The 27,600-nt window shown below is 45.4% G+C and overlaps 1 protein-coding gene across 6 annotated transcripts in view; it reads right to left on the reverse strand.

Moving 5' to 3' along the window:
* Positions 1 to 27,373, reverse strand: part of dnah1 (dynein, axonemal, heavy chain 1) — a 668,552-nt gene extending 641,179 nt beyond the window's left edge. For 5 of the 6 annotated variants that reach the window (XR_011596078.1, XM_070895814.1, XM_070895812.1 and 2 more), the window contains exons 1-4: positions 27,127 to 27,318; positions 14,475 to 14,674; positions 7,171 to 7,243; positions 3,678 to 3,852 (exon numbers count right to left, since the gene is read on the reverse strand). Coding sequence is in view for 5 of the 6 variants with exons in the window: in XM_070895814.1 (XP_070751915.1) it covers positions 3,678 to 3,852; positions 7,171 to 7,243; positions 14,475 to 14,654 (428 nt within the window). In the remaining variant the exon portion in view is untranslated. The other variant, XM_070895813.1, reaches the window with a different exon arrangement.
* Between the last annotated feature and the right edge of the window lie 227 nt (positions 27,374 to 27,600).

A 27,600-nucleotide genomic window follows, 5' to 3' on the forward strand; every position in this document is an offset into this window, starting at 1 on the left:
TCAACGCCTCGGTTTTGCCCCTCAGGTGTTGTCACCATCCCCCATTATGACCGACGTCTGGAACAAAACAATAAAAACAATGAGCCAAATGTCGTGAAAGAGTCAACCTGACTCTCAGCTGCGGTAAAAAACATCAAAACGGGGTGGGAAGATGCCCCGTTTCCGGCAGGGAGCAATTTGTCCCCCAAACTGTTATTTCACCCTTCATGTTTCAGATTCATCCATAATTACAGATATCTCCAGGATATTAAGCATTCCTCAAACCACTGCTCTCACCACATCCTGAGATCCACGTTTAACGCCATGTGCTGCCACATGCACGCTCACAACCTATCTCTTCAGCAGCACTGACTCACTCTATCTCAAAGCTGTCCTGGTCCACAGTCCATTTCATCCTTCGCCTCATTCAGTAGTTTAACAAAAAACTTTTTTTCTTTCTTTCAAATGTCAAGGATCGCAAGCTTCAACAACTCTTGGATACCAACGCTCCTCCAGAACCACCTTCCCCTTCACTTTCCTCTGACCCCAACCCGTCTTCCAATCTCACCCTTTGCCGTGTTTTCATTATCCCCTCTGACCTTCCCCTCTTTGACCCTGAACGATCGGTTCTCAGCAAAGGTCTCAACTTCATCCCCATACGCCCCCACCTCAATTTCGAGTCTGGCACGACACTAAGCTCTTCTTCCGTCGCCATCGCCTCCACACCCACATCTTTGGCCAGGAATCTTCCCCGCGCACAGCAGGCCCTTTCTCCCATCTTCAGAATTCTGGTTCCACCTTGATCCCTCCCTCTGGCCTCTTATCCTCTCTAGATCTTTTCATTGGGAGCTGCCGGCGTGACATCACCTGTCTCAATTTCTCTGCTACCTTCACTCACTCTAACCTACAGCCCTCTGAACTGGCAGCATTCCATTCTCTCAGATCCAACCACAACCTTGTAATTAAACCTGCTCACAAAGGTGGCGCTGTTATTGTTTGGCAAACCGACCTCTACCTTGCAGAGGCTAAACGCCAACACTCTGACACCTTCTCCTATCTCCTCGTGGACCATGACGCCCCCCCACCGAACATCAAGCCATTGTTTCCAAGACTGTCACTGACTTCATATCCTCTGGAGATCTTCCCTCCGTGGCCTCCAAACTCATATTCTCCCAATCCCGCATAGCCTGCTTCTACCTCCTTCCCAAGATCCACAAACAGGACTGTCCTGGTAGACCCATCATTTCAATATGTTCTTGCCCCAGAGATCTGATTTCTTCCTATCTCGACTTTCTTCCCTTGTCCAGTCTCTTCCTACTTACATCCGCGACTCTTCCAACACCCTCTGCCACTTTAACAGTTTCCAATTTCCTAAGCCAACCGTCTTCTTTTAACAATGGATGTTCAATTCCTCTGCACCTTCACCCTACCAGAATGGCCTGAGGGTTCTCCGCTTCTTCCTTGAATGAAGGCCCAACCAGTCCCCATCCACCACCACCCTCTGCCGCCTGGATGAGCTTATTCTCACATTGATCAACTTCTCCTTTGACTCCACGCACTTCCTCCAAAAAAAAAGATGTTGCTATGGGAACCTGTATGGTTCCTAGTTATGACTGCCTTTTTGTGGGATATGTGGAACATTCTTAGTTCCAGTCTTATCTAGGTCCCCTCCCTTACCTCTTTTTGATTGATGACTGTATCGGTGCTATTTCCTGCTCTCATCCCTAACTGGAAAATGTTGTCAACTTTGCTTCCAATGTTCACCCTTGCCTCGCCTTCACATGGTCCATTCCCTACTCTTCCCTTCCCATCTCAATTCCTCTGACTCCAATATCTGACGATAGGCTATCGACCAATATCTACTATAAGCCCTCTGACTCCCACAGCTATCTTGACTACACATCCTCCCACCGCGCTTCCTGTAAGGACTCTTCCATTCTCCCAGTTTCTCCGTCTCCCTTGCATCTGTTGTGACGCTGCCATCTTTCATAGCAGTGCTTCCGATATGTATTACTTTTCCCTCAACTGAGGATTCCACTCCACTGTGGTTGATAGGGCACTCGACCATGCCTGTTTCCTTTTTCACAATTCTGCTCTCACCCCATCCCCTCCCTCCCAGAACCACGACAGGGTTTCCCTTGTCCTCATGTTCCACCCCACTAACCTCCACATTCAATGAATTATCCTCTGTCATTTCTGCCACTGCCAGTGTGATTCCAACACTAAGGACATCTTCCCCTCCCCTTTCAGCATTCCAAAGGGACCGTTCCCTCCACGACACCATGATCCTATTCTCTATCATCGCTAACACCTCCTCCCCTTCCCATGGCACCTTCCTGTGCAAGGAGATGATTGGCCTCCAACAAGCATGACCGTTTTAATTCTCTGACAACCCCCACTCTGACCTCGGCCTCCTACACTGTTCCAATGAAGCTCAACCCGAAGCTCGAGGAACAGCACCTCATCTTCCTATCAGGCATTTTATAGTCTGCCAGACTCAATATTGAGTTCAACAATTTCAGATCATAATTTCTGCCCCTTTTTTATGGACAGCAGCTGTTGCTGATGATTCTGATATTCCCATTTACACCTCCTCTAGATCCATCTTTTGTTTCTTTACTCGTCCCATTATCATCTCCTTTCGCCTTGCACCATCATCCCTTTTGTCATTTAATATCTCCTACCTTCCACCCTGTCACAGACCTTCCCTTTTTCCTCCCAACCCCTTTCCCTGCTTTTGTACTTGCTTAAAATCTGTTATATTTCTAATCTTTTCCAGTTCTGACAAAAGGTCATCAACCTGAAAAATTAACTCTGTTTCTCTCTCCACAGATGCTGCCTGACCTGCTGAGTATCTCCAGCATTTTCTGTTTTTATTTCAAATTTTCAGCATCTGCAGTATTTTGCTTTTGTATAAAAAAAGAATCTCTGTGCCTAAAGCCTGTTCGTGGATGAATGCATTCCATATTTAGATATTCGAACTGAGGTTTTTGAAGTGACCTGTCCCGATGCCGAGTCCCTCGTGCCAATCTAACTTTTAAAAACTATTGCCAAGTAAGCTAAACATCTGGTCTCTGATATTGCATTATAAAACTTGTTGATTTAAGGACCAGCTTAGGAACATTAGGTGAAAAACTAGGTTGCCTCACCATCTTTCTTCCCTCCTTCAAATACCTCCTCAAAGCCTTTTTGATAGTGTTTTTGGTTTCTTGCCCTAACATCTCTCTTGCTTCTTGCTTAGTGTCTATTGGTCCTTTGATAAAGTGCTTTGTGTGGTGGTATATCAATGTTAGTTGTTGTTGAATGTAAAGGCCAAGATATTCTGTTTCTGTGCCCTGCAGGCCGTGATCTTCTGTCCATTAAAATGAATGGGCATAAAATTTCAGGTCGGGGAGCACACAAGCAGAAAATCCCAGGTTAGATGTGTCCACTTAATGGCGTAGTTATTGATTGTCCAATAACATTAACAGCCGACCTGTGTTTATGGTAACTATAGAAAGAGCACGTCTAGGTGACTGATAAGCAGCCTAGATTTTGTGTCGGCTTTACATCTGTCACCCACGTTCTCTTGTGCTGGCATAATGAATGTTCAACATTTCTTGTGCCAACATGATAAAAACTTTAGGAACACCAGTAGCTTGCTACTGCCTATCTGAAGCCTTATAAAGGAAACACAACAGTGAAATGGCAGGCATTACCTTTCAATCTCAAGTTTGCGAGGATGCTGTCTAGGAACCACATTAAATGGAATTTGCACCTTTGGCTCAAAGGATCTCAGTGGAAAGTCTGGCTTTGCCTGCAATTCTGTACTCGATCCATATATTTGTGATTCCAGATGTATTGTAATGTCGTCAGGCCCGTGGAAAGCAAAGACTGAAATTAGAGCATAAGTGTTGTTAGGCAAAGATAAGCAAACTGCAACAGATCCAGTCCAACAGAGAACAGCATGGTCCCTATAGAGAAACTATGTTGATCAATTTCTGGATGTAAAACAAAGTCTAGAAATGAGATGTTGCATATCTCATGTAGGGATCCATAACATGTTTTATGTTGGCACAGTTTGAATCAGGTTGCCCAAATCATTTGTTTCACTTCGGTAGTCTAACTCCATTAAATATAGCTCAACCTCCATGTTCAAATGAAGTCCATGATCCACATGGGAGAGGAGATAGAGGATGCCATTGGGATATTAAATTTTTAAAAGAGTTTGGCACTATGCAGTACTCATGGTGGCATCTGGTTTTACCCTCAACCTTGCTACATGTTGAAGAAGGTAGCAGGCCAAGTCCAGGCACTGAAGCAAGAAACAGACAGGAAAAAAACAAAATGGTCCAAGGTGATTGAGAGAAGATGGGAGCACATCTTTATATATGGAAACTAAACTACATCCAATGAATGAGAAATCATCATCATAGGCAGTCCCTCGGAATTGAGGAAGACTTGCTTCCACTCTTAACATGAGTCCTTAGGTGACTGAGCAGTCCAATACAAGAACCACAGTCTCTGTCACAGGTGGGGCAGATGGTCATTGAGGGAAGGGGTGGGTGGGACAGGTTTGCCGCACGCTCTTTCCGCTGCCTGTGCTTGATTTCTGTACGCTCTCGATGACGAGATTCGAGGTGCTCAGCGCCCTCCCGGATGCGCTTCCTCCATTTAAGGCGCTCTTTGGCCAGGATCTCCCAGGTGTCAGTGGGGATGTTGCACTTTATCAGGGCGGCTTTGAGGGTGCCCTTGTAATGTTTCCTCTGCCCACCTTTGGTTCGTTTGCCATGAAGGAGTTCCGAGTAGAGCGCTTGCTTTGGGAGTCTTGTGTCTGGCATGCGAACTATGTGGCCTGTCCAGCGGAGCTGATCAAGTGTGGTCAGTGCTTCGATGCTGGGGATGTTGGTCTGGTTGAGGACGCTAATGTTGATGCATCTGTCCTCCCAGGGGAATTGTAGGATCTTGCGGAGACATCGCTGGTGGTATTTCTCCAGCGACTTGAGGTGTCTACTGTACATGGTCTATGTTTCTGAGCTATACAGGAGGGCGGGTATTACTACAGCTCTGTAGACCATGAGCTTGGTGGTGGATTTGAGGGCCTGGTCTTCAAACACTCTTTTCCTCAGAGGGCCGAAGGCTGCACTGGTGCACCAGTGTTGGATCTCGTCGTCAATGCCTGCTCTTGTTGAAAGGAGGCTCCCGAGATATGGGAAGTGGTCCACGTTGTCCAGGGCCGCGTCGTGGATCTTGACGACTGGAGGACAGTGCTATGCGGTAAGGACAGGCTGGTGGAGGACTTTTGTCTTGCTGATATTTAGCAAAAGGCCCATGCTTTCGTAAATATGTTGACTATGTCCTGGAGTTCAGCCTCTGTATGTGCGCAGACGCAGGCGTCATCTGCGTACTGTAGCTCGATGACAGAGGTTGGTGTGGTCTTGGACCTGGCCTGGAGACGGCGAAGGTTGAACTGCTTCCCACTGGTTCTGTAGTTTAGTTCCACTCCAGTGGGGAGCTTGTCGACTGTGAGGTGGAGCATGGCAGCGAGGAAGATTGAGAAGAGGGTTGGGGCGATGACGCAGCCCTGTTTGACCCCGGTCTGGACGTGGATTGGGTCTGTAATGGATCCGTTGGTGAGGATCACAGCCTGCATGTCATCATGGAGCAGGCGGAGAATGGTGACGAACTTTTGGGACATCCGAAACGGAGGAGGACACTCCATAGACCCTCGCGGTTGACACTGTCAAAGGCCTTTGTAAGGTCGAAGAAGGCCATGTATAAGGGCTGGTGCTGTTCCTTGCATTTTTCCTGCAGTTGTCGTGCTGCAAAAATCATGTCTGTTGTGCCGCGTAGAGGACGAAATCCGCAATGTGACTCCGGGCAGAGCTCCTCGGCCACAGGGAGAAGACGGTTGAGGAGGACTCTAGCGACGACTTTCCCAGTAGCTGATAACAGGGAGATTCCTCTGTAGTTGCCGCAGTCGGACTTGTCCCCTTTTTTAATGATGGTCACAATCACTATATCTCTGCGATCTCCCGGCATTCTCTCCTCCTTCCAGATGAGAGAGATGAGGTCATGTATTCGCGCCAGAAGTGCCTCTCCGCCATTCTTCAGTGCCACGGCAGGGATTCCATCCGCTCCCGAAGCCTTGTAGTTCTTAAGCTGTCTTATGGCTTTTTCTACCTCGTGCAGTTTTGGGTTTTACTGAGGTGGTGGCGAGTAGCATGCTGTAGGATGGAGTTGAGAATACTCGAGTCAAAGGCAGAGTCTCGGTTGAGGAGATCTTCGAAGTGCTCTTTCCAGCGGGTCCTGACTGCCTCGATGTCCTTGATGAGTATTTCCCCTTTCTTGGCCAGCAGTGGGGTGGGGCCTTAGGTGTTTGGCCTTGACTGTGGTGAAAAATCCTCGCATATTGTGGCTGTCGGCCAGCTGCTGAATCTCCTGTGCTTTCTCCATCCATCACCTGTTCTTTAGGTCGCGGGTTTTATTTTGGACCTCAGCCTTTAGCCATCTGTAATGCTGTTTTGCTGCTCTTGAGTTGGGTTGTTTTAGGCTCAGAAATGACCTGCGCTTGAGATCTATTAGCTCTTGGATCTGCTGGTCATTCTCATCAAACCAATCCTGATGTTTCCTGGTCGAGTGACTGAGCGTCTCTTTGCAGGCATTGGTTATGGAGGCCTGGAAGGCAGACCAAGCGCTGTGGGCATTCTGCGTCTCGGGGTCATCAAGGCACACCAGGTTAGTTGTGAGGCGCTGACTGTATAGGGTTCTCTTAGCTGGGTCTTTAAATGCCCCCGCATTGACTTTTTTGCGGCTCTGCTTCTGCTGCCCCCTCCACTTGATGATGACAATGACGCATCGGATTAGGTGGTGGTCCGTCCAGCAGTCATCAGCTCCTGTCATAGCGCAGGTGATGCGCACACCCTTGCGATCCCTGGCTCGGATGATGACAGTGTTTGGAGTGAGGGTGTTGCCACGATGCCTTGTATTTGTCCCTCTGACGGAACAAGGTGTTGGTGAGAAATACCCTATTAAAAGATGGGTAATCCAACATTTGTTCAACCACTGCATAATCAATGCCTGAGCTACAATATTGGGTGTAAATCTTGACTTTGTGCAATAGTTTAAAATGGGTGATCGTGAGTCAGCAGCCTACTTTACATCTATCCCTATCTTTATTTCCATTTTAAGTTAGAATCAATAGGTACTTACCCTCAGGAGTGTAGTGTTTCTGGCCTGACTGATTTAGCAAGTGTCGTATTACCTCAGGACCTTCCTGAACATTCTGAAAAAAGAAAATGAAAATAACATGCAATGAGACTTGGAATAGTTATTAAAAACTGTAATAACAGAGAATGCCAGAAATATTCAGCAGGTCAGGCAGCATCTGTGAAGAGAGAAATAGAATAAGAACTGTATTAAGATCTGTACATGTTGTCCAAGCACTGAGGAAGGTATCTCCAGAGAGAAACACTGAGGAACGTATCTCCAGAGAGAAGCACTGAGGAAGGTATCTCCAGAGAGAAACACTGAAGAAGGTATCTCCAAAGAAAAGCACTGAGGAAGGTATGCACGCCGCTTAGGTCCCAACACTGAATTGAGCGCTAGGGTCAAAGTTCGTGTAGAGTTATGTGGAGTTCAGAAGAATGAGAGGGGACCTCATAGAAACGTTTAAAATTCTGACGGGTTTAGACAGGTTAGATGCAGGAAGAATGTTCCCAATGTTGGGGAAGTCCAGAACCAGGGGTCACAGTCTGAGGATAAGGGGTAAGCCATTTAGGACCGAGATGAGGAGAAACTTCTCCACCCAGAGAGTGGTGAACCTGTGGAATTCTCTATCACAGAAAGTAGTTGAGGCCAATTCACTAAATATATTCAAAAGGGAGTTAGATGAGGTCCTTACTACTCGGGGGATCGGGGGTTATGGCGAGAGAGCAGGAAGGGGGTGCTGAAGTTTCATGTTCAGCCATGAACTCGTTGAGTGGCGGTGCAGGCTAGAAGGGCTGAATGGCCTGCTCCTGCACCTATTTTCTATGTTTCTATGACGTTGTGTCAGTGTTGCACACCAACTGCCATCACAATGCCAACATTTTTTTTTTTACAGGGTACTGCCAGTTACCGGCAGCGCAAAGGGGCCCACAAATATTGTGGCCACCGCGGGGACCATCTCCAGCTGGCGCAAGAGCGGTGGCCACCTTTTTTTGAGAACTGCTGGCGCTAACCGGTGACAGTAAGTATATACATTTCTCGCCCATAGAGTACAAAAGCAAGGCAGTTATACTAAACCTTTATAACACTGGTTAGGCCCCAGCTGGAGTATTGCGGCCTATCCTGGGCACCACAATTTAGGAAGGATGTCAAGGCTGTAGAGAGGATGCAGGGGAGATTTACTAGAATGGTACCAGGTTTGAAAGGTTTCAGTTATGTGGAAAGACTAGAGAAACTGGAGTGTTCTCCTTAGAGCAGAGAAGGTTAAAGGGAGATTTGATAGATGTGTTCAAAAACATGAAGAGTTTTGATGGAGTTAATAAGGAGAAATACTTTCTCGTGGCTGAAGGGTCAGTAACCTGAGGACCAGAGATGACACGAAGAAAAAAAAAATTATAATTGAGTTATTATGATATGGAATGTCCTGCCTGAAAGGGTGGTGGAAGCAGATTCAATGATAACTTTCAAAAGGGAACTGGATAAATACTTGAAGTGGAAACATTTTCAGGGCTATGGGGAAAGAACAGGGGAGTGGAACTAATTGGATAGTTCTTTCAAAGAGCCGGCACAGGCACAATGGGGCGAAGAGCTTCATTCTATGCTGCAATCGTTCTATGATTTGATTTTACAAAAGGAAAGTGTTTGCACCATGGAATTTAATTCTCACTCAGGAAACAGGTAAATGTATTGACATTGCGTGTCCCTTATGTAGCATATAGTGCCAATGCATGATGCCACAGAATAGCAAGATATGAGTTTCCATCTGCAGACTGCCACTCTGGATTGCTAATTGCAACCATGGGAGAGTAAAGAACACAGTCCAGATCTTTCTGACAGGTCAGACATAGACATTCGAGAGAGGCAATCTCCGAGCCAGTTTTTAGCAGCTGGTACAAGAGCTGCTTTGCCACAGTAGGTGAGAAACCTGCCTGCAATTGATACTTGGTCCATTGACCTGAATAAGGGGAGTGAAGGAGGAGAAAATTGGGAGCTTCGTAGTTGCATCAAAATATGATATCCCCACTACCTGGTTGCCTGCCCCCAATCTGGCATCTTCCTTCAATCTCCCCTTGTTCTTGGGATGTGGGTATTGCATTTTTACCCATCCCTAATTGTCCTTGAGAAGATGGTGGTGAGCCGCCTTCTTGAACCACTGCAGTCCTTGTGGTGAAGGTACTCCCACAATGCTGTCAAGGAGGGAGTTCCAGAATTTTGACCCAGTGACAATGAAGGAATGGCGATATATTCACAAGTCTGTAATCAAACAGGGGAGCTGGAGGCAATCATGCCTTGGGAGGAACCAAATATAATAGGGATTACTGGGACATGGCTACAGAAAAATCAGGACTGGGAATTAATCATTGCAGAGTATAACATATTTAGAAAAGATAGAAAGGGGAGGTGGAGTAGCTGTATTCATTAGGGATAACATATTGACAGTAGAAAAAATGGATGCAGATATCAACAAGACAAAATTTGAACTATATGGATAGAGATAAAAGATAATAAAGGATCAATCACACTAATAGGAGTAGTCAACAGACCACCTAATAGTGGAAGGTGGAGGAAGAAATATGCAGACAAGTTAGGGAAATGAGTAAAGAACATAGAATAATAATCATGGGGGATTTCAGCTGCCCCGATATTAATTGGACAGAAGAGGTAGGTAAAGGGGATAAGGGAAAGAAGTTCCTACAATGTGTACAGGGCTCCTTTCTAACTCAATATGCAAAAAGCCCAACAAGAGAGGATTCACTATTGGATCTAGTAATGGGGAATGAACCAGAGCAGATAAGAGAAGTAAAAGTAGGGGAACATCTAGGCAATAGTGACCATAATATAATATGCTTTAAGATGATAATAGAGAAGGACATAAGTATGATGAAAACCAGGTTAATAGATTAAATAAAAGCTGATTTTGAGGGGCTGAGAATAGAAGTTGGAAAGATAAAATAGGCAACAATATTGGCAAACAACGATCTAGAACGATGGGAAACATTTAAAACTGTGTTCAACAGAGTGCAGGAAAAATATATTCTGCTAAAAGGAAAGAACAAACTAAACACTAATGAAATTCCATGGATGAATGAAGACATAAGGAGACAATTGAGGGTAAGGAAAGAGGCACACATTAAGTACATAGACAGCAGGGGAGTGCATGATAAGGCAGAAAACGAAGGGATTTGGAGAATAGTTTAAAAAAAACAATTAGGAATGCAGCGAGGAACTATGAAAGTAAATTATCAAGGAACATAAAACAAAATAGTAACATATTTTACAGGCACATCAATAAAAATAGGATAGACAGGACAATACCACAGGTAACGATAGGGAGATGGCAGAAATATTAAATCATTATTTCACTTCAGTATTTACCAGGGAGATAGAACAGGTGGACATGGCATTGGATGATGAGATGAATAATGAGATTAGTTAAAATAAAAAAGGGGATATATTGAATAAACTAATCAAACTCAAAGAGGATAAAACCTCTGGTCTGGATATTTTGCATCCATGCATTTTAAAAGAATTTAGGAAAGAGATAGCAGAGTCATTACTACACATATTTAATAATTCATTAGAAAAAGGTGTCATGCCAGAGGACTGGTGGATAATACCTATAATTAAGAAGGGGGATAGAACATGTCCAGGGAATTATAGACCAGTCAGCTTAACATCGGTGGGAGGAGAAATAATGGAATCCCGACTAAAAGGAGAGAATAGAAGAACATCTAGAAACGAAAAGTATAATAATGAGTAGTCAGCATGGATTTCAAAAGGGAAAATCTTGCTTGACCATTTTATTGAATTTTTTGAAGAGGCAACAGAGAGAGGAGGCATTGGTAACGCAGTAGATGTAATTTACCTAGATTTTCATAAGGCCTTCGATAAGGTACCACATAATAGACTAATGAATAAGGTCAGAGAATGTGGAGTCATGGGACAAGTAGCAGAATGGATAGCTAGTTGGCTTCAAGACAGAAAGCAGAGAATGAGACTAAAGGGTAGCTATTCACAGTGGGTATTCAGAAGATTGTGTTCCACAAGGATCAGTGCTGGGACCACTGCTGTTCACAATTTACATTAATGATATGGACTTTGGAATCAAAAACACAATTTCTAAATTGCGGATGATACTAAATTGGGGGAGGGGAGGGGTGGGAGATAGTCAATACTGAGGAAGACTGCATCAAATTACAGGAGGACATTAATAAACTTGCAGAATAGGCAAATAATTGAGAAATTATGTTCACACAGAATAATGTAAGGTAGTACATCTTGGTAGGAAGAATAGGGAGGTCACTTATTACTTGGAGGGTGCGAGTGTAGGTGGGATAGAGGAACAAAGGGATCGCGGAATACAAATACACCAATCACTAAAAGTTGTGACACAGGTTAGCAGGGCCATAAAAAAAGCAAACCAAGCACTCGGGTTTATTTCTAGAGCGATTGAATTGAAAAGTAGGGAAGTTATGCTAAACCTGAATCGAACCTTGGTTAGACCACACTTCGAGCACAGCGTGCAGTTCTGGTTGCTATATAATAAAAAGGATATGGAGACACTGGACAGGGTGCAGAGAAGATTTACAAGGGTGATACCAGAAATGCAAGGGTATACATATCAGGAAAGGATGAACAGGCTGGGTCTCTTTTCTCTTGAAAAAAGGCTGAGAGGTGACCTAATAGAGGTCTTTAAAATTATGAAAGGTTTCGATAAGAGTGGATATCGAGAGAATGTTTCCACTTGTGGGGAAGAGCATAACTAGAGGCCATCAATATAAGATAGTCACCAAGAAATCCAATAAGGAATTCAAAATAAACTTCTTTACCCAAAGAGTGGTGAGAATGTGGAACTCGCTACCACAGGGAGTGGTTGAAGCAAACAATATCGATGCATTTAAAGGGAGGCTGGACAAGTATATGAGGGAGAAGGGAATAGAAGGTTACGCTGATAGATTTAGATGAGGAAAGATGGGAGGAGGCTTGAGTGGAGCATAAACGCCGGCTTGGATTGCTTGGGCCGAATGGCCTGTTTCTGTGCCGTCTATCCTATGTAATCCTATTCAAGTCAGAGGAGAACTTGCAGGTGATGTAATGTAACCAAATTTGCTGATGATACAAAGATGGGTGGGAAAGCAAATTGTGAGGAGGACACAAAAAATCTGCAAAGGGATATAGACAGGCTAAGTGAGTGGACAAAAATTTGGCAGATGGAGTATAATGTGGGAAAATGTGAGGTTATCCACTTTGGCAGAAAAAATAGAAAAGCAAATTATAATTTAAATGGAGAAAAATTGCAAAGTGCTGCAGTACAGAGAGACCTGGGGGTCCTTGTGCATGCAACACAAAAAGTTAGCATGCAGGTACAGCAAGTAATCAGAAAGGCAAATGGAATGTTGGCCTTTATTGCAAGGGGAATAGAGTATAAAAGCAGAGAAGTCCTGCTACAACTGTACAGGGTATTGGTGAGGTCACACCTGGAGTACTGAGTATACTTTTGGTCTCCATATTTAAGGAAGGATATACTTGCATTGGAGGCTGTTCAGAGAAGGTTCACTAGGTTCATTCCGGAGATGAGGGGGTTGACTTATGAGAATAGGTTGAGTAGGTTGGGCCTATATACATTGGAGTTCAGAAGAATGAGAGGTGATCTTATTGGAACATAAGATAATGAGGGGGCTCGACAAGGTGGATGCAGAAAGGATATTTCCACTCATAGGGGAAACTAAAACGAGGGGACATAGTCTTAGAATAATGGGCTGCCCATTTAAAATTGAGATGAGGAGAATTTTCTTCTCTCAGAGGGTTGAAAATCTGTGGAATTCTCTGCCCCAGAGAGCTGTGGTGGCTGGGTCATTGATTATATTTAAGGCGGAGATAGACAGATTTTTGAGTGATAAGTGAGTAAATGGCTATGGGGAGCGGGCAGGGAAGTGGAGGCGTGTCCATAATCAGATCAGCCATGAACTTATTGAATGGCGGAGCAGGCTCGAAGGGCCAAATGGCCTACTCCTGCTCCTATTTCTTATGTTCTTATGTGATGGTGTTCCCATGAGGCTGCTGCCTTTGACCTTCTAGGTGGTAAGAGGTTGCGGGTTTGGGAGGTGCTACCGAAGAAGGCTTGGCGAGTTGCTGCAGTGCATCTTGTAGATGGTACACACCGCAGCAGGGAGTGAATGTTTAAGCTGGTGGATGGGGTACCAATCAAGCGGGCTGCTTTGTCCTGGATGGTGTCGAGCTTCTTGAGTGTTATTGGAGCTGCACTCATCCAGGCAAGTGGAGAGTATTCCATCACTCCTGACTTGTGCCTTGTAGATGGTGGAAAGGTTGGGAGTCAGAAGGTGAGACACTTGCTGCAGAATACCCAGCCTCTGATCTGCTCTTGTAGCCACTCATTTATCTGGCTGGTCCAGTTAAGTTTCTGGTCAATAGTGACCCCCAGGATGTTGATGGTGGGGTATTCGGCGATGGGAATGCGGTTGAATGTCATTGCCTGGCACTTGTGTGGCGCGAATGTTACTTGCCACTTATCAGCCCAACCCTGAATGTCATCCAGGTCTTGCTGCATGCGGGCATGGACTGCTTAATTTTCTCAGGAGTTGGGAATGGAACTGAACACTGTGAAACCATCTGCAAACATCCCCACTTCTGACCTAATGATGGAGGGATGGTCATTGATGAAGCAGCTGATGATGGTTGGGCCTAGGACACTGCCCTGAGGAATTCCTGCAGCGATATCTTGGGGCTAAGATGATTGACCTCCAACAACATCTCTTTTTTGCTAGGTATGACTCCAACCAGTGGAGAGTTTTCCCTCTGATTCCCATTGACTTCAATGGGACTCCTCCCCATAGACAATTTACCTATCTCAAAGTGTGTGGCAGGGATTCTGCTGACGGTGGGGTGGCTGGGAGGGTGAGGGTGGGGAATGGAGGTGTACAATCGTAATATTGTCTGATTTATGGAACATAATCTATTTTGCTACAGGGCTAGATTTTGAGCTAGATCTAAAATTTATCCTGAGGCATAATCAAACTAGCTCATTATACTTTCAGATTTTTAAGATAATCTGGTCTACTCACGGCTTACCTTGGCTGGAGTAGAATTGGGACATTTACATTTCAGACTAGCGTTACATAAACAAAACACAGACAATTGATCATCCTTCAATGTCTATAGTGTGTCTGGCATAGCAGAGAATAAAGTATGTTTACAATGGGTTTTCTAGACCCATTGTATAGAAACTCAACATCGTTAGAGGTTATTTTGGCCATACATGGCATGTACTGGACATTCATGGCACTTACCCCCAGAACAGTTGATGCTCCTGCAGCAAGGATTTCTGAATAGAAACCGCTTTGTTTAGTACTAGAGTATTTTCTCACAGACTGCTCCTCAGTCGCTGAATCCTTGGAATCCAGCAAGTTGGGTTTAGATGATTTTAATTTCTTTCTTGGAGAGGTTTTCAATGTACTATTCATTTCCATTCTTTATCAGAATTTAAAAGCTGAAACAAAGTACAGTTACATATTTTAATACCTGTATCAACGTACCTTAACACTCAATAGTGTTCACTAGAATAGAGAAGATTGAAATGAGATCTAATAGAAGTGTTTGTAAGTATAAGGAATTTTGATAAAGTAAATAGGGAAAAAGTATTTCCACTGATTGCTAAGTTGGTAACTAGAAGGCATATAAACTTAAGATAATTATTAAAAGAACAAAAGGAGAGGTTCAGAGATTTTTTTAACAGAGGGCTGTTAGAGCGTGGAATGTGCCTGAAAAACAGTGACAGAAGCAGAATCCATGATAGTTTTTAAGGAGGAAATGGGTAAATATTTGATTTGCTAGGTTATGGGGAAAGGGCAGGGAAATGACACTAAGTCGGAAGCTCTTTCAGTGAGCCAGCACAGGTGTGATAAGTCAAAGGACCTGTAAAATTCTATGATTCTATGAGCAGTAGCTGGCTTTCACATAGCTCAATAGAAAACTTAACTTTAATCTAATGTAATTTTGATGTAGATAATAAAAAGGGTATGCATACTGGAACAGGAAACAGGAAACCTGAAATATGTACACAATGAAGGGATGCCTATTACCAAAGGTTAAAAAGTATTTGGATGTGAATACTGGTCAGTTCATATACAGCTATTAACTAGATCCATCCTCTACAATCCCTACATTTATGAACATATTAACTAGAAGCACAAATATTTCTTCACTTATCTGCCTGAGGATGCTAAGATTCTGTTATGTTAACATTGTATAATTTGAATTTATTCATACGCCACTAACATAGATTTGCGGCCCCTTTGGGTGCGTACGCACGCTTGGGAGCCGTGCAAGTTCCAGGCTTAGGCATGCGAAGCACAAGCGCTAAAACCCAGAACTTACAATCTGCTCAATGAATGCCTGTGAAATTCTTACACTTGGTAAAACAACCCTGCTTGGATCAATAGTGCACCACTGAATCTGTTCAACAGATTGTGCGTACGCCTATGATCCGCGCAGAAACCTCCCCATTAAACCCTGAAGGCTTGGTTGGCACACACGACAGCCCTTCACACCATGCAGTGGTCTAAAGGATTGCACATGTTCATTTGAAAGCCCATTCCCACTCCATTATATGTCTCAATGCAGTCTCTTCAGTCGCTCTATACATTTACATACCCTCACTACCCAACAGGGGCTCAGCATAGCCCCCAGCAATAGTCCATGCTGGTACACCTATGAGGGCCGACACCAGCAAAAAACCGTTAAAGGACAGAAAAATAAATTTTTTTCAATAATTATTCATTTGAAAACCTGTGAAATAAGATATGTTTATTTTTAGATCCTTTAAAATATGTAAATTTATTTTCAAAAAATTACATTTTTGCTTTAAATAGTTAATTAATTGCTATTTTGATTCATTTTAAATATGTGGGTTTTTAAACAATTATTTTAAGTGTACGTGTATTTTTATGTGTATTCCCATTCATACTTATAGGAGTTCAGTACATACGGAATGCTCATAAGTATGAATTTAGATCCCCATCCATTCATTAGCTGGGCCGGCCTACGTGATCCCAGGGTTGCTTGGGAACCACATACACCCCTGGGATTCGTGGGCCTCTACACAGGCCTTCACGTGTAGGCCAAGGAACGCAACTCTCCGAACCTCCGGGACCATTAGGTAAGTGCATAGTTTTTTGCAGGTCGGAGGCATCTGCTCACGGGAAGCCTCCGACCACAATTTCAGGCCCAATGGGGTGGAAATTCGGCTACGCCTCTGTTGCGGTGATAACCCGGGCAGAGTGGAAAATTTTGCACAGGAAATGGTTTGCTTTTCCAGCAGCAAAATTCACCAGCTAGATAGACCCTGCGTGTGGAGCGGAGCGCTAAGGGAGGCGTTCCACACCTCTTTTAGGGCGCTAGGCTAGCGAAGCAAATGAAAATCCCGAGCTAAACAGCTGGCCTCAGAGCGACCAAAGAGAGGCTTCCGTGGAACAAAGAAAATCTGAAAAAAAAACACCCAAAACATTCCCAAAACTTTATTGACGCCACATCCACATGAATAGCAAAAATAAAAAAATATAAAATAATCACACTTACATTCCTTCCCTTACTGCAGCCGCTACAGCTCAGACTGCAAGCTTTCACAAGCAGTCCCACTAGGGCGTACTACAGGGCGCTACGGATCGGGCGAGTTTGAAATTTTGAGCCGGTGTCGCAACCAGGGGCGTTGCACACCGGCTCGCCTCTCCCAGGTGGACCTGTTCTGTGCCCCCGCAAACCCAGCACTGAATGTCCCAGCAGGGCGCTGGAAGCTGGCCCGGAAGTGCTGTCCGCCATCATTACTACCCCTCTGGGGTGAAATCATCACCATCATAGGCAGTCCCTCGAAATCGAGGAAAACTTCCTTCCACTCCAAAAATGAGTTCTTAGGTGACTGAGTCCAATACGGGAATTACAGGTGGGACAGGCAATCGTTGAGGGAAAGGGTGGGTGGGACTGGTTTGCCGCACGCTCCTTCCGCTGCCTGCACTTGGCTTCTGCATGCTCTCAGCGACGAGACTCGAAGTGCTCAGCACCCTCCCGGATGCACTTCCTCCATCTAGGGCGGTCTTTGGCCAGGGACTCCCAAGTATCGGTGGCGATGTTGCACTTTATTAGGGATGCTTTGAGGGTGTCCTTGAAATGTTTCCTCTGCCCACCTTGGGCCCACCTGCCATGTAGGAGTTCCGAGTAGAGTGCTTTCTTTGGGAGTCTTCTGTCAGGCATGCGAATAATGTGGCCCGCCCAGCGGAGTTGGTCGAGTGTGGTCAGTGCCTCAATGCTGGTGATGTTGGCCTAGTCAAGGACGATAACGTTGGTGCGTCTGTCCCCATTGTGACAGAGGCAGCAACGAACCAAAAATCCAGCCCCTAGTGTCTAACTCAGTTAGTATACTGTGATCCATATGACCACCTGAATTATTATATAGAGGATATTTGGTGGCAGATTTCATCTGGTTGCTTGTGTTTACGACATCATAAACATTGCAAGAATAGTACCTATAATTGCAAAGTAGTGTTTGTTCTCCATCTCCTTCTTGAGGCCAATATGCGAAGAATGGTTTTACCCTTCTGAAATATGATATCATAGAAACATACAAAATAGGTGCAGGAGTAGACCACTCGTCCTGCACCACCATTCAATAAGATCATGGCTGATCGTTCGCCTCAGTACCCCTTTCCTGCTTTCTCTCCATACCCCTTGATCCCTTTAGCTGTAAAGGCCATCTCTCTTGAATATATCCAATGAACTGGCATCAACAACTCTCTGCGGTAGGAAATTCCACAGGTTAACAACTCTCTGAGTGAAGAAGTTCCTCCTCATCTCAGTCCTAAATGGCTTACCCCTTATCCTTCGACTATGTACCCTGGTTCTGGACTTCCCCAACATCAGGAACATTCTTTCTGCATCTAACCTGTCCAATCCCGTCAGAATTTTATATGTTTCTATGAGATCTCCTCTCATCCTTCTGAATTCCAGTGAATACAGGCCCAGTCGATCCAGTCTCTCCTCATATGTCAGTCCTGCCATCCCGGGAATCAGTCTGGTGAACCTTCATTGAACTCCCTCAATAGCAAGAACGTCCTTCCTCAGATTAGGAGACCAAAACTCAACACAATATTCCAGGTGAGGCCTCACCAAGGCCCTGTACAACTGCAGTAAGACCTCCTTGCTCCTATTCTCGAATCCCCTAGCTATGAAGGCCAACATTCCATTCGCCTTCTTCACCACCTGTTGTACCTGCATGCCAACTTTCAATGACTGATGTACCATGACACCCAGGTCTCATTGCACCTCCTCTTTTACTAATCTGCCGCCATTCAGATAACATTCTGCCTTTGTGTTTTTGCCGCCAAAGTGGATAACCTCACAGTTATCCACATTATACAGCATCTGCCATGCATTTGCCTACTCACCTAACCTGTCCAAGTCATCCTGCAGCCTCTTAGCGTCCTCCTCACAGCTCACACCGCAACCCAACTTAGTGTCATCTGCAAACTTGGAGATATTACACTCAATTCCTTCATCTAAATCATTAATGTATATTGTAAATAACTGGGGTCCCAGCACTGAGCCCTGCGGCACCCCACTAGTCACTGACTGCCATTCTGAAAAGGACCTGTTTATCCCGACTCTCTGCTTCCTGTCTGCCAACCAGTTCTCTATCCACGTCAATACATTACTCCCAATACCATGTGCTTTAATTTTGCACACCTATCTCTTGTGTGGGACCATGACAAACGCCTTTTGAAAGTCCAAATACACCACATCCATTGGTTCTCCCTTGTCCACTCTACCAGTTACATCCTCAAAAAATTCTAGCAGATTTGTCAAGCATGATTTCTCTTTCATAAATCCATGCTGACTTGGACCGATCCCGTCACTGCTTTCCAAATGCGCTGCTCTTTTATCTTTAATAATTGATTCCAACATTTCACCCACTACTGATGTCAGGCTAACCAGTCTATAATTACCTGTTTTCTCTCTCCCGCCTTTCTTAAAAAGTGGTGTTACATTAGATACCCTCCAGTCCATAGGAACTGATCCAGAGTCGATAGACTGTTGGAAAATGATCACCAATGCATCCACTATTTCTAGGGCCACTTCCTTAAGTACTCTGGGATGCAGACTATCAGGCCCTGGGGATTTATCGACCTTCAGTCCCATCAATTTCCCTAACACAATTACCCACCTAATAAGGATTTCCTTCAGTTCCTCCTTCTCACCAGAACCTCGATCCCCTAGTATTTCCAGAAGGTTATTTGTGTCTTCCTTCGTGAAGACAGAACCAAAGTATTTGTTCAACTGGTCTGCCATTTCTTTGTTCCCCATTATAAATTCACCTGAATCTGACTGCAAGGGACCGACATTTGTCTTCACTAATCTTTTTCTCTTCACATATCTATAGAAGCTTTTGCAGTCAGTTTTTATGTTCCCAGCAGGCTTCCTCTCATACTCTATTTCCCCCCTCCTAATTAAACCCTTTGTCTTCCTCTGCTGAATTATAAAATTCTCCCAGTCCTCAGGTTTGCTGCTTTTTCTGGCCAATTTATATGCCTCTTCCTTGGATTTAACACTATCCTTAATTTCTCTTGTTAGCCACGGTTGAGCCACCTTCCCCGTTTTATTTTTACTCCAGACAGGGATGTACAATTGTTGAAGTTCATCCATGTGATCTTTAAATGTTTGCCATTGCCTATCCACCGTCAACCCTTTAAGTATCATTCGCCAGTCTATTCTAGCCAATTCACATCTCATACCATCGAAGTTACCTTTCCTTAAGTTCAGGACCCTAGTCTCTGAATTAACTGTGTCACTCTCCATATTAATAAAGAATTCTACCATATTATGGTCACTCTTTCCCAAGAGGCCTCGCACAACAAGATTGCTAATTAGTTCTTTCTCATTACACATCACCCAGTCCAGGATGGCCAGCCCTCTAGTTGGTTCCTCGACATATTGGTCTCGAAAACTATCCCTAATACATTCCAGGAAATCCTCCTCCACCGCATTGCTACCAGTTTGGTTAGCCCAATCAATATGTAGGTTAAAATCGCCCATGATAACTGCTGTACCTTTATTGCACGCATCGCTAATTTCTTGTTTGATGCTGTCCCCAACCTCACTACTACTGTTTGGTGGTCTGTACACAACTCCTACCAGCGTTTTCTGCCCTTTGGTATTCCGTAGCTCCACCCATACCGATTCCACATCATCCAAGCTAATGTCGTTCCTTACTATTGCGTTAATTTCCTCTTTAACCAGCAACGCCACCCCACCTCCTTTTCCTTTCTCTCTATCCTTCCTGAATGTTGAATACCCCTGGGTGTTGAGTTCCCAGCCTTGGTCACCCTGGAGCCATGGCTCCATAATGCCAATTATATCATATTCGTTAATTGCTGCCTGTGCAGAATACTCCTCACATTGAGGCACAGAGCCTTCAGGCTTGTCTTTTTAACACACTTTGCCCCTTTAGAATTTTGCTGTAATGTGGCCCTTTTTGCTTTTTGCCTTGGGTTTCTCTGCCCTCCACTTTTACTTTTCTTCTTTCTATCTTTTGCTTCTGCCCCCATTCTACTTCCCTCTGTCTCCCTGCATAGGTTCCCATCCCCCTGCCATATTCCCCCCTCCCCAACAGCATTAGCAAACACTCCCGCTAGGACATTGGTTCCAATCCTGCCCAGGTACAGACCGTCCGGTTTGTACTGGTCCCACCTCCCCCAGAACCGGTTCCAATGTCCCAGGAATTTGAATCCCTCCCTTCTGCACCACTCCTCAAGCCACGTATTCATCTGAGCTATCCTGCGATTCCTGCTCTGACTAGCACGTGACACTGGTAGCAATCCTGAGATTACTACTTTTGAGGTATTACTTTTTAATTTAGCTCCTAGCTCCCTAAATTCGTCTTGTAGGACCTCATCCCGTTTTTTACCTATATCGTTGGTACCTATGCACCACGACAACTGGCTGTTCACCCTCCCCCTTCAAAATGTCCTGCAGCTGCTCCGAGACATCCTTGACCCTTGCATCAGAGAGGCAACATACCATCCTGGAGTCTTGATTGTAGCCGCAGAAACATCTATCTATTCCCCTTACAACAGAATCCCCATATCACATGCTATGCAGTCATAATAAACAGTTCTGTTGTAAGTGATGCACAATTTTGCTTTATGAGGATAGAGTCGGGCCTAGGGAGGGGGGGAATGGGAAAAAAACTTTTCAACAAATGGAAAAAAAACTTTTACAATTCTTTCAGGAGGACCCTATACACCAAAATCACTGCAAAAGAAATGAAGAAAACAAGTGCACTAACCTTTTCTTGCAGGTCTTCATACTTACCGTTCAGGTAAGACCTGCCTCCATGCGGCGGTCTCTTCTGCTGCTGGAGCGGAGGACCGCCCAGACCAATCTCGGGAGGGAGCAGGCGGGAGGACTTTTGTCGGCGTTGCACACTGGTGCATGCCAGCAGACACCAGCGGACGCTCCCCAATGGTCTTCTCTCCCCACCGGCGTAAGGGCATCACCAAACTCGCTCAGAGGGGAGAGCGGCCAGAAAACAGGGAGACCGCTGAGAAAACTCGCCGGCAGCCGATGGTAAATCCACCCTTTATTCATCCAGGGAGTTATAGTTTTGAATGCCCCTCCCTTTCATTCCCTTGTCTATACCAGAACTATCTCCTCTTCGAGGCTTCCTCATGCTCAATTACTGTTTCACCTGAGAATCTTCGATTCCAATCCACCTGGGCCAGATCCCTTTTCAGCTAACTGAAATTAGCCATCCTCTTGAGTATTTTAATAATTGATTTTTTTTTCTTGTCTTTTTCCATAACCACTCTAAATCTGTTGAAATTGTGATCACTGTATCCCAAATGCTCCCTGATTGAAACATGCTCCATTTGCTCCACTTCATTCCCCAGAGCTAGATCCAGCACTACTTCCTTCCTTGGGCTGGAAACATACTGATCAAGAAAGTTCTCATGTACACATATCAGGAATATCTCCCCCTCTTCGCTTATTTTTCAAACTAACAATTCAAATTAATAGGTCCTCACTTCCAGTAAGATTTAGCAGGCAGTCATTCTACAAAAATATAGAATATGGTTAGAACCTTTGACACGGTTGACCACACCATCTTCCTTCAATGCCTCTCCACCATCATCCAGCTGGGTAGGACTGCACTTGCCTGATTCCAATCTTATCTATATAATCGGAGCCAGAGAATCACCTGCAATTACTTCTCTTCCCGCTCCCCCAACATTACCTCTGGTGTCCCCCTTGGATCTATCCTTGGCCCCCTCCTACTTTTCATCTACATGCTGACCTGTAGTGACATCATCCGAAAAAATATCATCAGGTTCCACATGTACGCTGATAACATCCAGCTCTACCTCACCACCACCTCTCTCGATCCCTCCACTGTATCTATATTGTCAGACTGCTTGTCCGACATCCATTATTGGATGAACAGAAATTTCCTCCATCTAAATACAGGGAAGACCAAAGCCATTGTCTTCGGACCCCGCCACAAACTCTGTTCCCTAGCCACCAACTCCATCTCTCTCCCTGGCAACTGTCTAAGGCTGAACCAGCCTGTTCATAACCTCAATGTCATATTTGACCCCGAGATGAGCTTCCGACCATATGTCCGTGCCATCATTAAGAATGCCTTTTTCCACCGTCGTAACATCGCCCGTCCCTCCCTCAGCTCATCTGCTGCTGAAGCCCTCATTCATGCCTTTTTTTATCTCTAAACTTGACTATTCCAACACACTCCTGGCCGGTCCACCACATTCTACCATCCGTAAACTTCAGGTCATCCAAAACTCTGCTGCCAGTGTCCTAACTTACACCAAAGTTCCATTCATCCATCACCCCTGTGAACATAAGAACAAAAGAACATAAGAAATAGGAGCAGGAGCACACTATTCGACCCCTCGAGCCTGCTCTGCCATTCAATAAGATCATGGCTGATCTACCTCAACTCCACTTTCGCACTAAACTGGGTGATGGTGTGAACTGTGAGGAGGACGCTAAGAGGCTGCAGGGTGACTTGGACAGTTTAGGTGAGTGGGCAAATGCATGGCAGATACAGTATAATGTGGATAAATGTGAAGTTATCCATTTTGGGGGCAAAAACACGAAGGCAGATTAGGAAAAGGGGAGGTGCAATGAGACCTGGGAGTCATGGTTCATCAGTCACTGAAAGTGGGCAAGCAGGTACTGCAGGCGGTAAAGAAGGCAAATGGTATGTTGGCTTTCATAGCTAGTGGATTTGAATATAGGAGCAGGGACGTCTTAATGCAGTTGTACAGGGCCTTAGTGAGGCCTCACCTGGAATATTGTGTTCAGTTTTGGTCTCCTAGTCTGAGGAAGGACGTTCGTGCTATTGAGGGAGTGCAGCGAAGGTTCACCAGACTGATTCCAGGGATGGCTGGGCTGTCATATGAGGAGAGACTGGATCAACTGGGCCTTTAAACACTGGCGTTTAGAAGGATGAGAGGGGATCTCATAGAAACATATAAGATTCTGACGGGAGTGGACAGGTTAGATGCGGGAAGAATGTTCCCAATGTTGGGGAAGTCCAGAACCAGGGGACATAGTCTTAGGATAAGGGGTAGGCCATTTAGGACTGAGATGAGGAGAAACTTCTTCACTCAGAGAGTTATTAACCTGTGGAATTCCCTGCCGCAGAGAGTTGTTGATGCCAGTTCATTGGATATATTCAAGAGGGAGTTAGATATTGCCCTTGCGGTTGGGGGGATCAAGAGGTATGGAGAGAAAGTGGGAGGGGGGATGCTGAGGGAGTGATCAGCCATGATCTTGTTGAATAGCGGTGCAGGCTCGAAGGGCTGAATGGCCTACTCCTGCACCTATTTTCTATGTTTCTATTTTTCTACACTATCTGCATATCCCTTGGATCCAAAAATCTATTGACCTCTGTCTTGAATATACTCAACGACTGAGCCGCCACAGCCCTCTGAGGTAGAGAATTCTAAAGATTCACCACCCTCTGAGTGAAGAAATTTATCCTCATCTCAGTCCTAAATGGCCGACCCCTTATTCTGAGACTGTGACCCCTGGTTTTAGACTCCCCAGTCAGGGGCAACATCCTCCCTGCATGTACCCTGTTAAGTCCTGTAAGAATTTTGTATGTTTCAATGAAATCACCTCTCATTCTTCTAAACTCTATAGGCCTAATCTATTTTTTTAAGTCGCCGTTTGGCTCTCTTTTAGCCACCACTCCCGCTGCCGCCATTCAGGTCTGCCTGTGTTCTGTGCCTTCTCCTCTCAGCTCTCTTTTCGCCACCGCTCCCGCTCAGGTCCATCTGTGTGTCACCATTGGTCACGAAGAATGCAGACACACAGGTTTTTTTCTCCTCGCTGACCTACATTTGCTCCCGGTTAAGCACCACCTCATTTTTAAATTCTCATGCTTGTTTTCAAATCCCTCCATGGGCTCGCCCCTCCCTATCTCTGTAATCTCCTCCAGCCCTACAACCTTGCGAGAATATCTGCGCTCCTCCAATTCTGCCCTCTTGAGCATCCCCAATTTCAATCGCTCCACTATTAGCAGCTGTGCCTTCAGCTGCCAAGGCCCTAAGCTCTGAAATTCCCTCCCTAAACCTCCCTGCCTCTCTACCTCTCTTTCCTCCTTTAAGATTCTTCTCAAAACCTACCTCTTTGACCAAGCTGTTGGTCAGCTATCCTGATATCTCCTTATGGGGCTCGGTTCAAATTTTGTTTTATAACGCTCCAGTGGGCGCCTTGGGACATTTTACTACATTAAAAGCGCTATATAAATACAAGTTGTTATTATTGTGGTTAAGGTGGGCCCAGCTTCTGCCTGGAAAGTGTGGCCTTATGCCAAGGGAAGAGACAAAGATAGGCCAGGAGCGAAGAGCATAGATGGGTTCTGTCCCATTCACAGCACTGAGACTCCTCTAGTCAAATTCACCAATGCTATTTTATATCATTGTCACCATCGCATGCTACTCCTCCTTTCCTTGTCTGCAGGTTTTGACACAGTTGTTCACTCCATTGTCCTCCATTTCCTCTCCTCTGTGCTCCATCTCCAGGGAAAAGCCTTATTGGGGTTCCACACATACTCGTTCCAACATAGATAGTACATCCACCTCTAATAGCTTTTCCTCTCACTCCCACATGGTCACATCTGATACTCCACAAGGCTCCCTTTTTTCCCGTAGTGTGACATCATTTGTTAACCTTGGGCCAGCTTCTGTATGCATGCCAATGATACTCAAGTTTATCAATATGGGCAACACTGAACCTGTCCTGTTTTGTTCCTGCCAAAAGACTGGTGACTGGGCTACAGGTTCTATTCCCGTTCCCAACTGCTTACTTAAGCTGAACTCAGAGGGGCAGAATTTTGGAGGGGGTTCCCGATCTCCCAGAGTAACATTGGCGGAAGATCAGCAGCAACGCCCGTTAAACGCTGTAACGCCCCGTTTCTCTGGGAGCTTCCACCCACCCCCCAAGTTACAGGTAGGAGATTGGGGAATCTCCACAGAAATTTTAAGTTGCAACAGAAAGCTTCACATCCAAGCACAAGCGATATATAATTTCAAGATTTGGAGAAAAAAAGTCAAGATTTTGTGTATTTTGGGCATTAGTGGGCATAAAAAAAAACAATAAAATGGGAGAGATCAGTTTTCAATGAAGCGTTTTCCCTGGGTTTTACTGGAGCAGATGTCGAGCCATTCTGGGAGCATACTTCCCCCAATGGCTGAGCCCATGAAAAGTGAAGGAGGTTGCGGTGGCGGTCCTGACCAAACTCAGAGAATCATAGAATGCTTACAGCACGGAAGGCGGCCATTCAGCCCGTGCCGACTCTCAGTTAGTCCTCTCCCTTGCCCTTTCAATCAAGAGTTATGGGGTGAGTTCGGGGCCCAGAAGAGGCGAGGGCCTGGGGCAGCACGGGCCAGTCCACACTGCGATATGTGTGCGCACTAGGTCCGTGCAGCAGAGCAGGTCTCCAGTCATCCTGGGTAATCCTTGCCACTGGACCAAGACCTAGCTCTGTCAAGCCCGTGTGGTGGCTAGTGTGCAACAGCCACCCCACGTTAAAAAAAATCCACGCACAGGCATCTTCCATGCTTCAGGATGTAGTTCGGGACCTGGAATATTAGGTCCCGAACTACATCCTGAAGCATGAAACACCTGTGAACTTTTTGACATGGAAGCAAGTCAACTATTTTAGTTGTGTACTTTAAACAAATGCCCCCTGGAAGGGGGGGTCACACTCCAAAATAAAAATGTTTCCAGTGCCCCTTTTTGTTAGGAAGGGGTGTTTTAGGGCACTAAAAACAGAAATTATACAAGTGTTCCCTGGCTAAAAGAGGGGGGCGGGGTGCACTAAAACCGGCAAATTAAACAAATTAAACTTTAAACTTAAATGATCAAATTAAAATTTGGTTGCCGGGGGTGATGATGCACTCCAGTTCCTCCGGCGCCCACTTCTCCCAGAAGTCCGCGAGCGTACCTGTGGACACCGCGTGCTCCATCTCCAGGGACACCCTGGCTCGGATGTAACCACGGAAGAGAGGCAGGCAGTCGGGCTGAACCTTGGAAGCACGTCATCCTCGATTCGAGGGACTGCCTGTGATGGTGATGGTGACGGGATCGTGGGCAGGGAAATTGAGTTGAGGCCAAGATAGAAGTGGGGATAGAACTGGTTGAGGCCAAGATCAGATCAGATCAGCCATGATTTTATTGAATGGCGGAGCAGGCTCGAGGGGCCTGCTCCTAATGTTCTTTCCGCACAGACCTGCAATTTTTTTTTCCTTCAGATACTTATTCAACCCTATTTGAAAGATAAATTTGAGTGTGCCTCCACCACCCTGTCAGGCAGTGCATTCTCGATCCCAACTACTCGCTGCATTAAAAAATAAAGTTTTATCTTACGTGGCCTTTGGTTGTTTTGCCAATCCCCATAAATCTGTGCCCTCTGCTTCTCGGTCCTTCCGCCAACCTCGGTGCCCCAGGCTCACACATGAGAGTACCTGGGCGAGATACAGGGAGCCAGGGGACACCCCTGAAAAAGTCAGCGCCACCAGGGGAGGGAAAGAGAAAGAGAAATAAATAAAGATGAACAAACTACGCACTCCCACCTCGGCCGCTGTGCCGCTCGCTAGAGCCGCGCCGGTCTCCTGGCAACCGAACGCCGCGCGCCGTTACTAGGGAGTCAGCACCAATCTCATGCGAGGGGTCAACGGTACAGGCGCGTTCAAAACACACGGCGACAACGCCTTCCAGTCAGCTTCTCTTCATATTACATCCAAAGGTTACATAAATATGCCTTTCGTGCTCTAATATCTCGAGCAGTTATTATTTTATATCCATCGACGAACTGCTCATCCCCCCCCACCCATCCATCGC

The sequence above is a fragment of the Pristiophorus japonicus genome, chromosome 12 (genome assembly GCF_044704955.1).
Source record: "Pristiophorus japonicus isolate sPriJap1 chromosome 12, sPriJap1.hap1, whole genome shotgun sequence".
Taxonomy (NCBI): Eukaryota; Metazoa; Chordata; class Chondrichthyes; family Pristiophoridae; genus Pristiophorus; species Pristiophorus japonicus.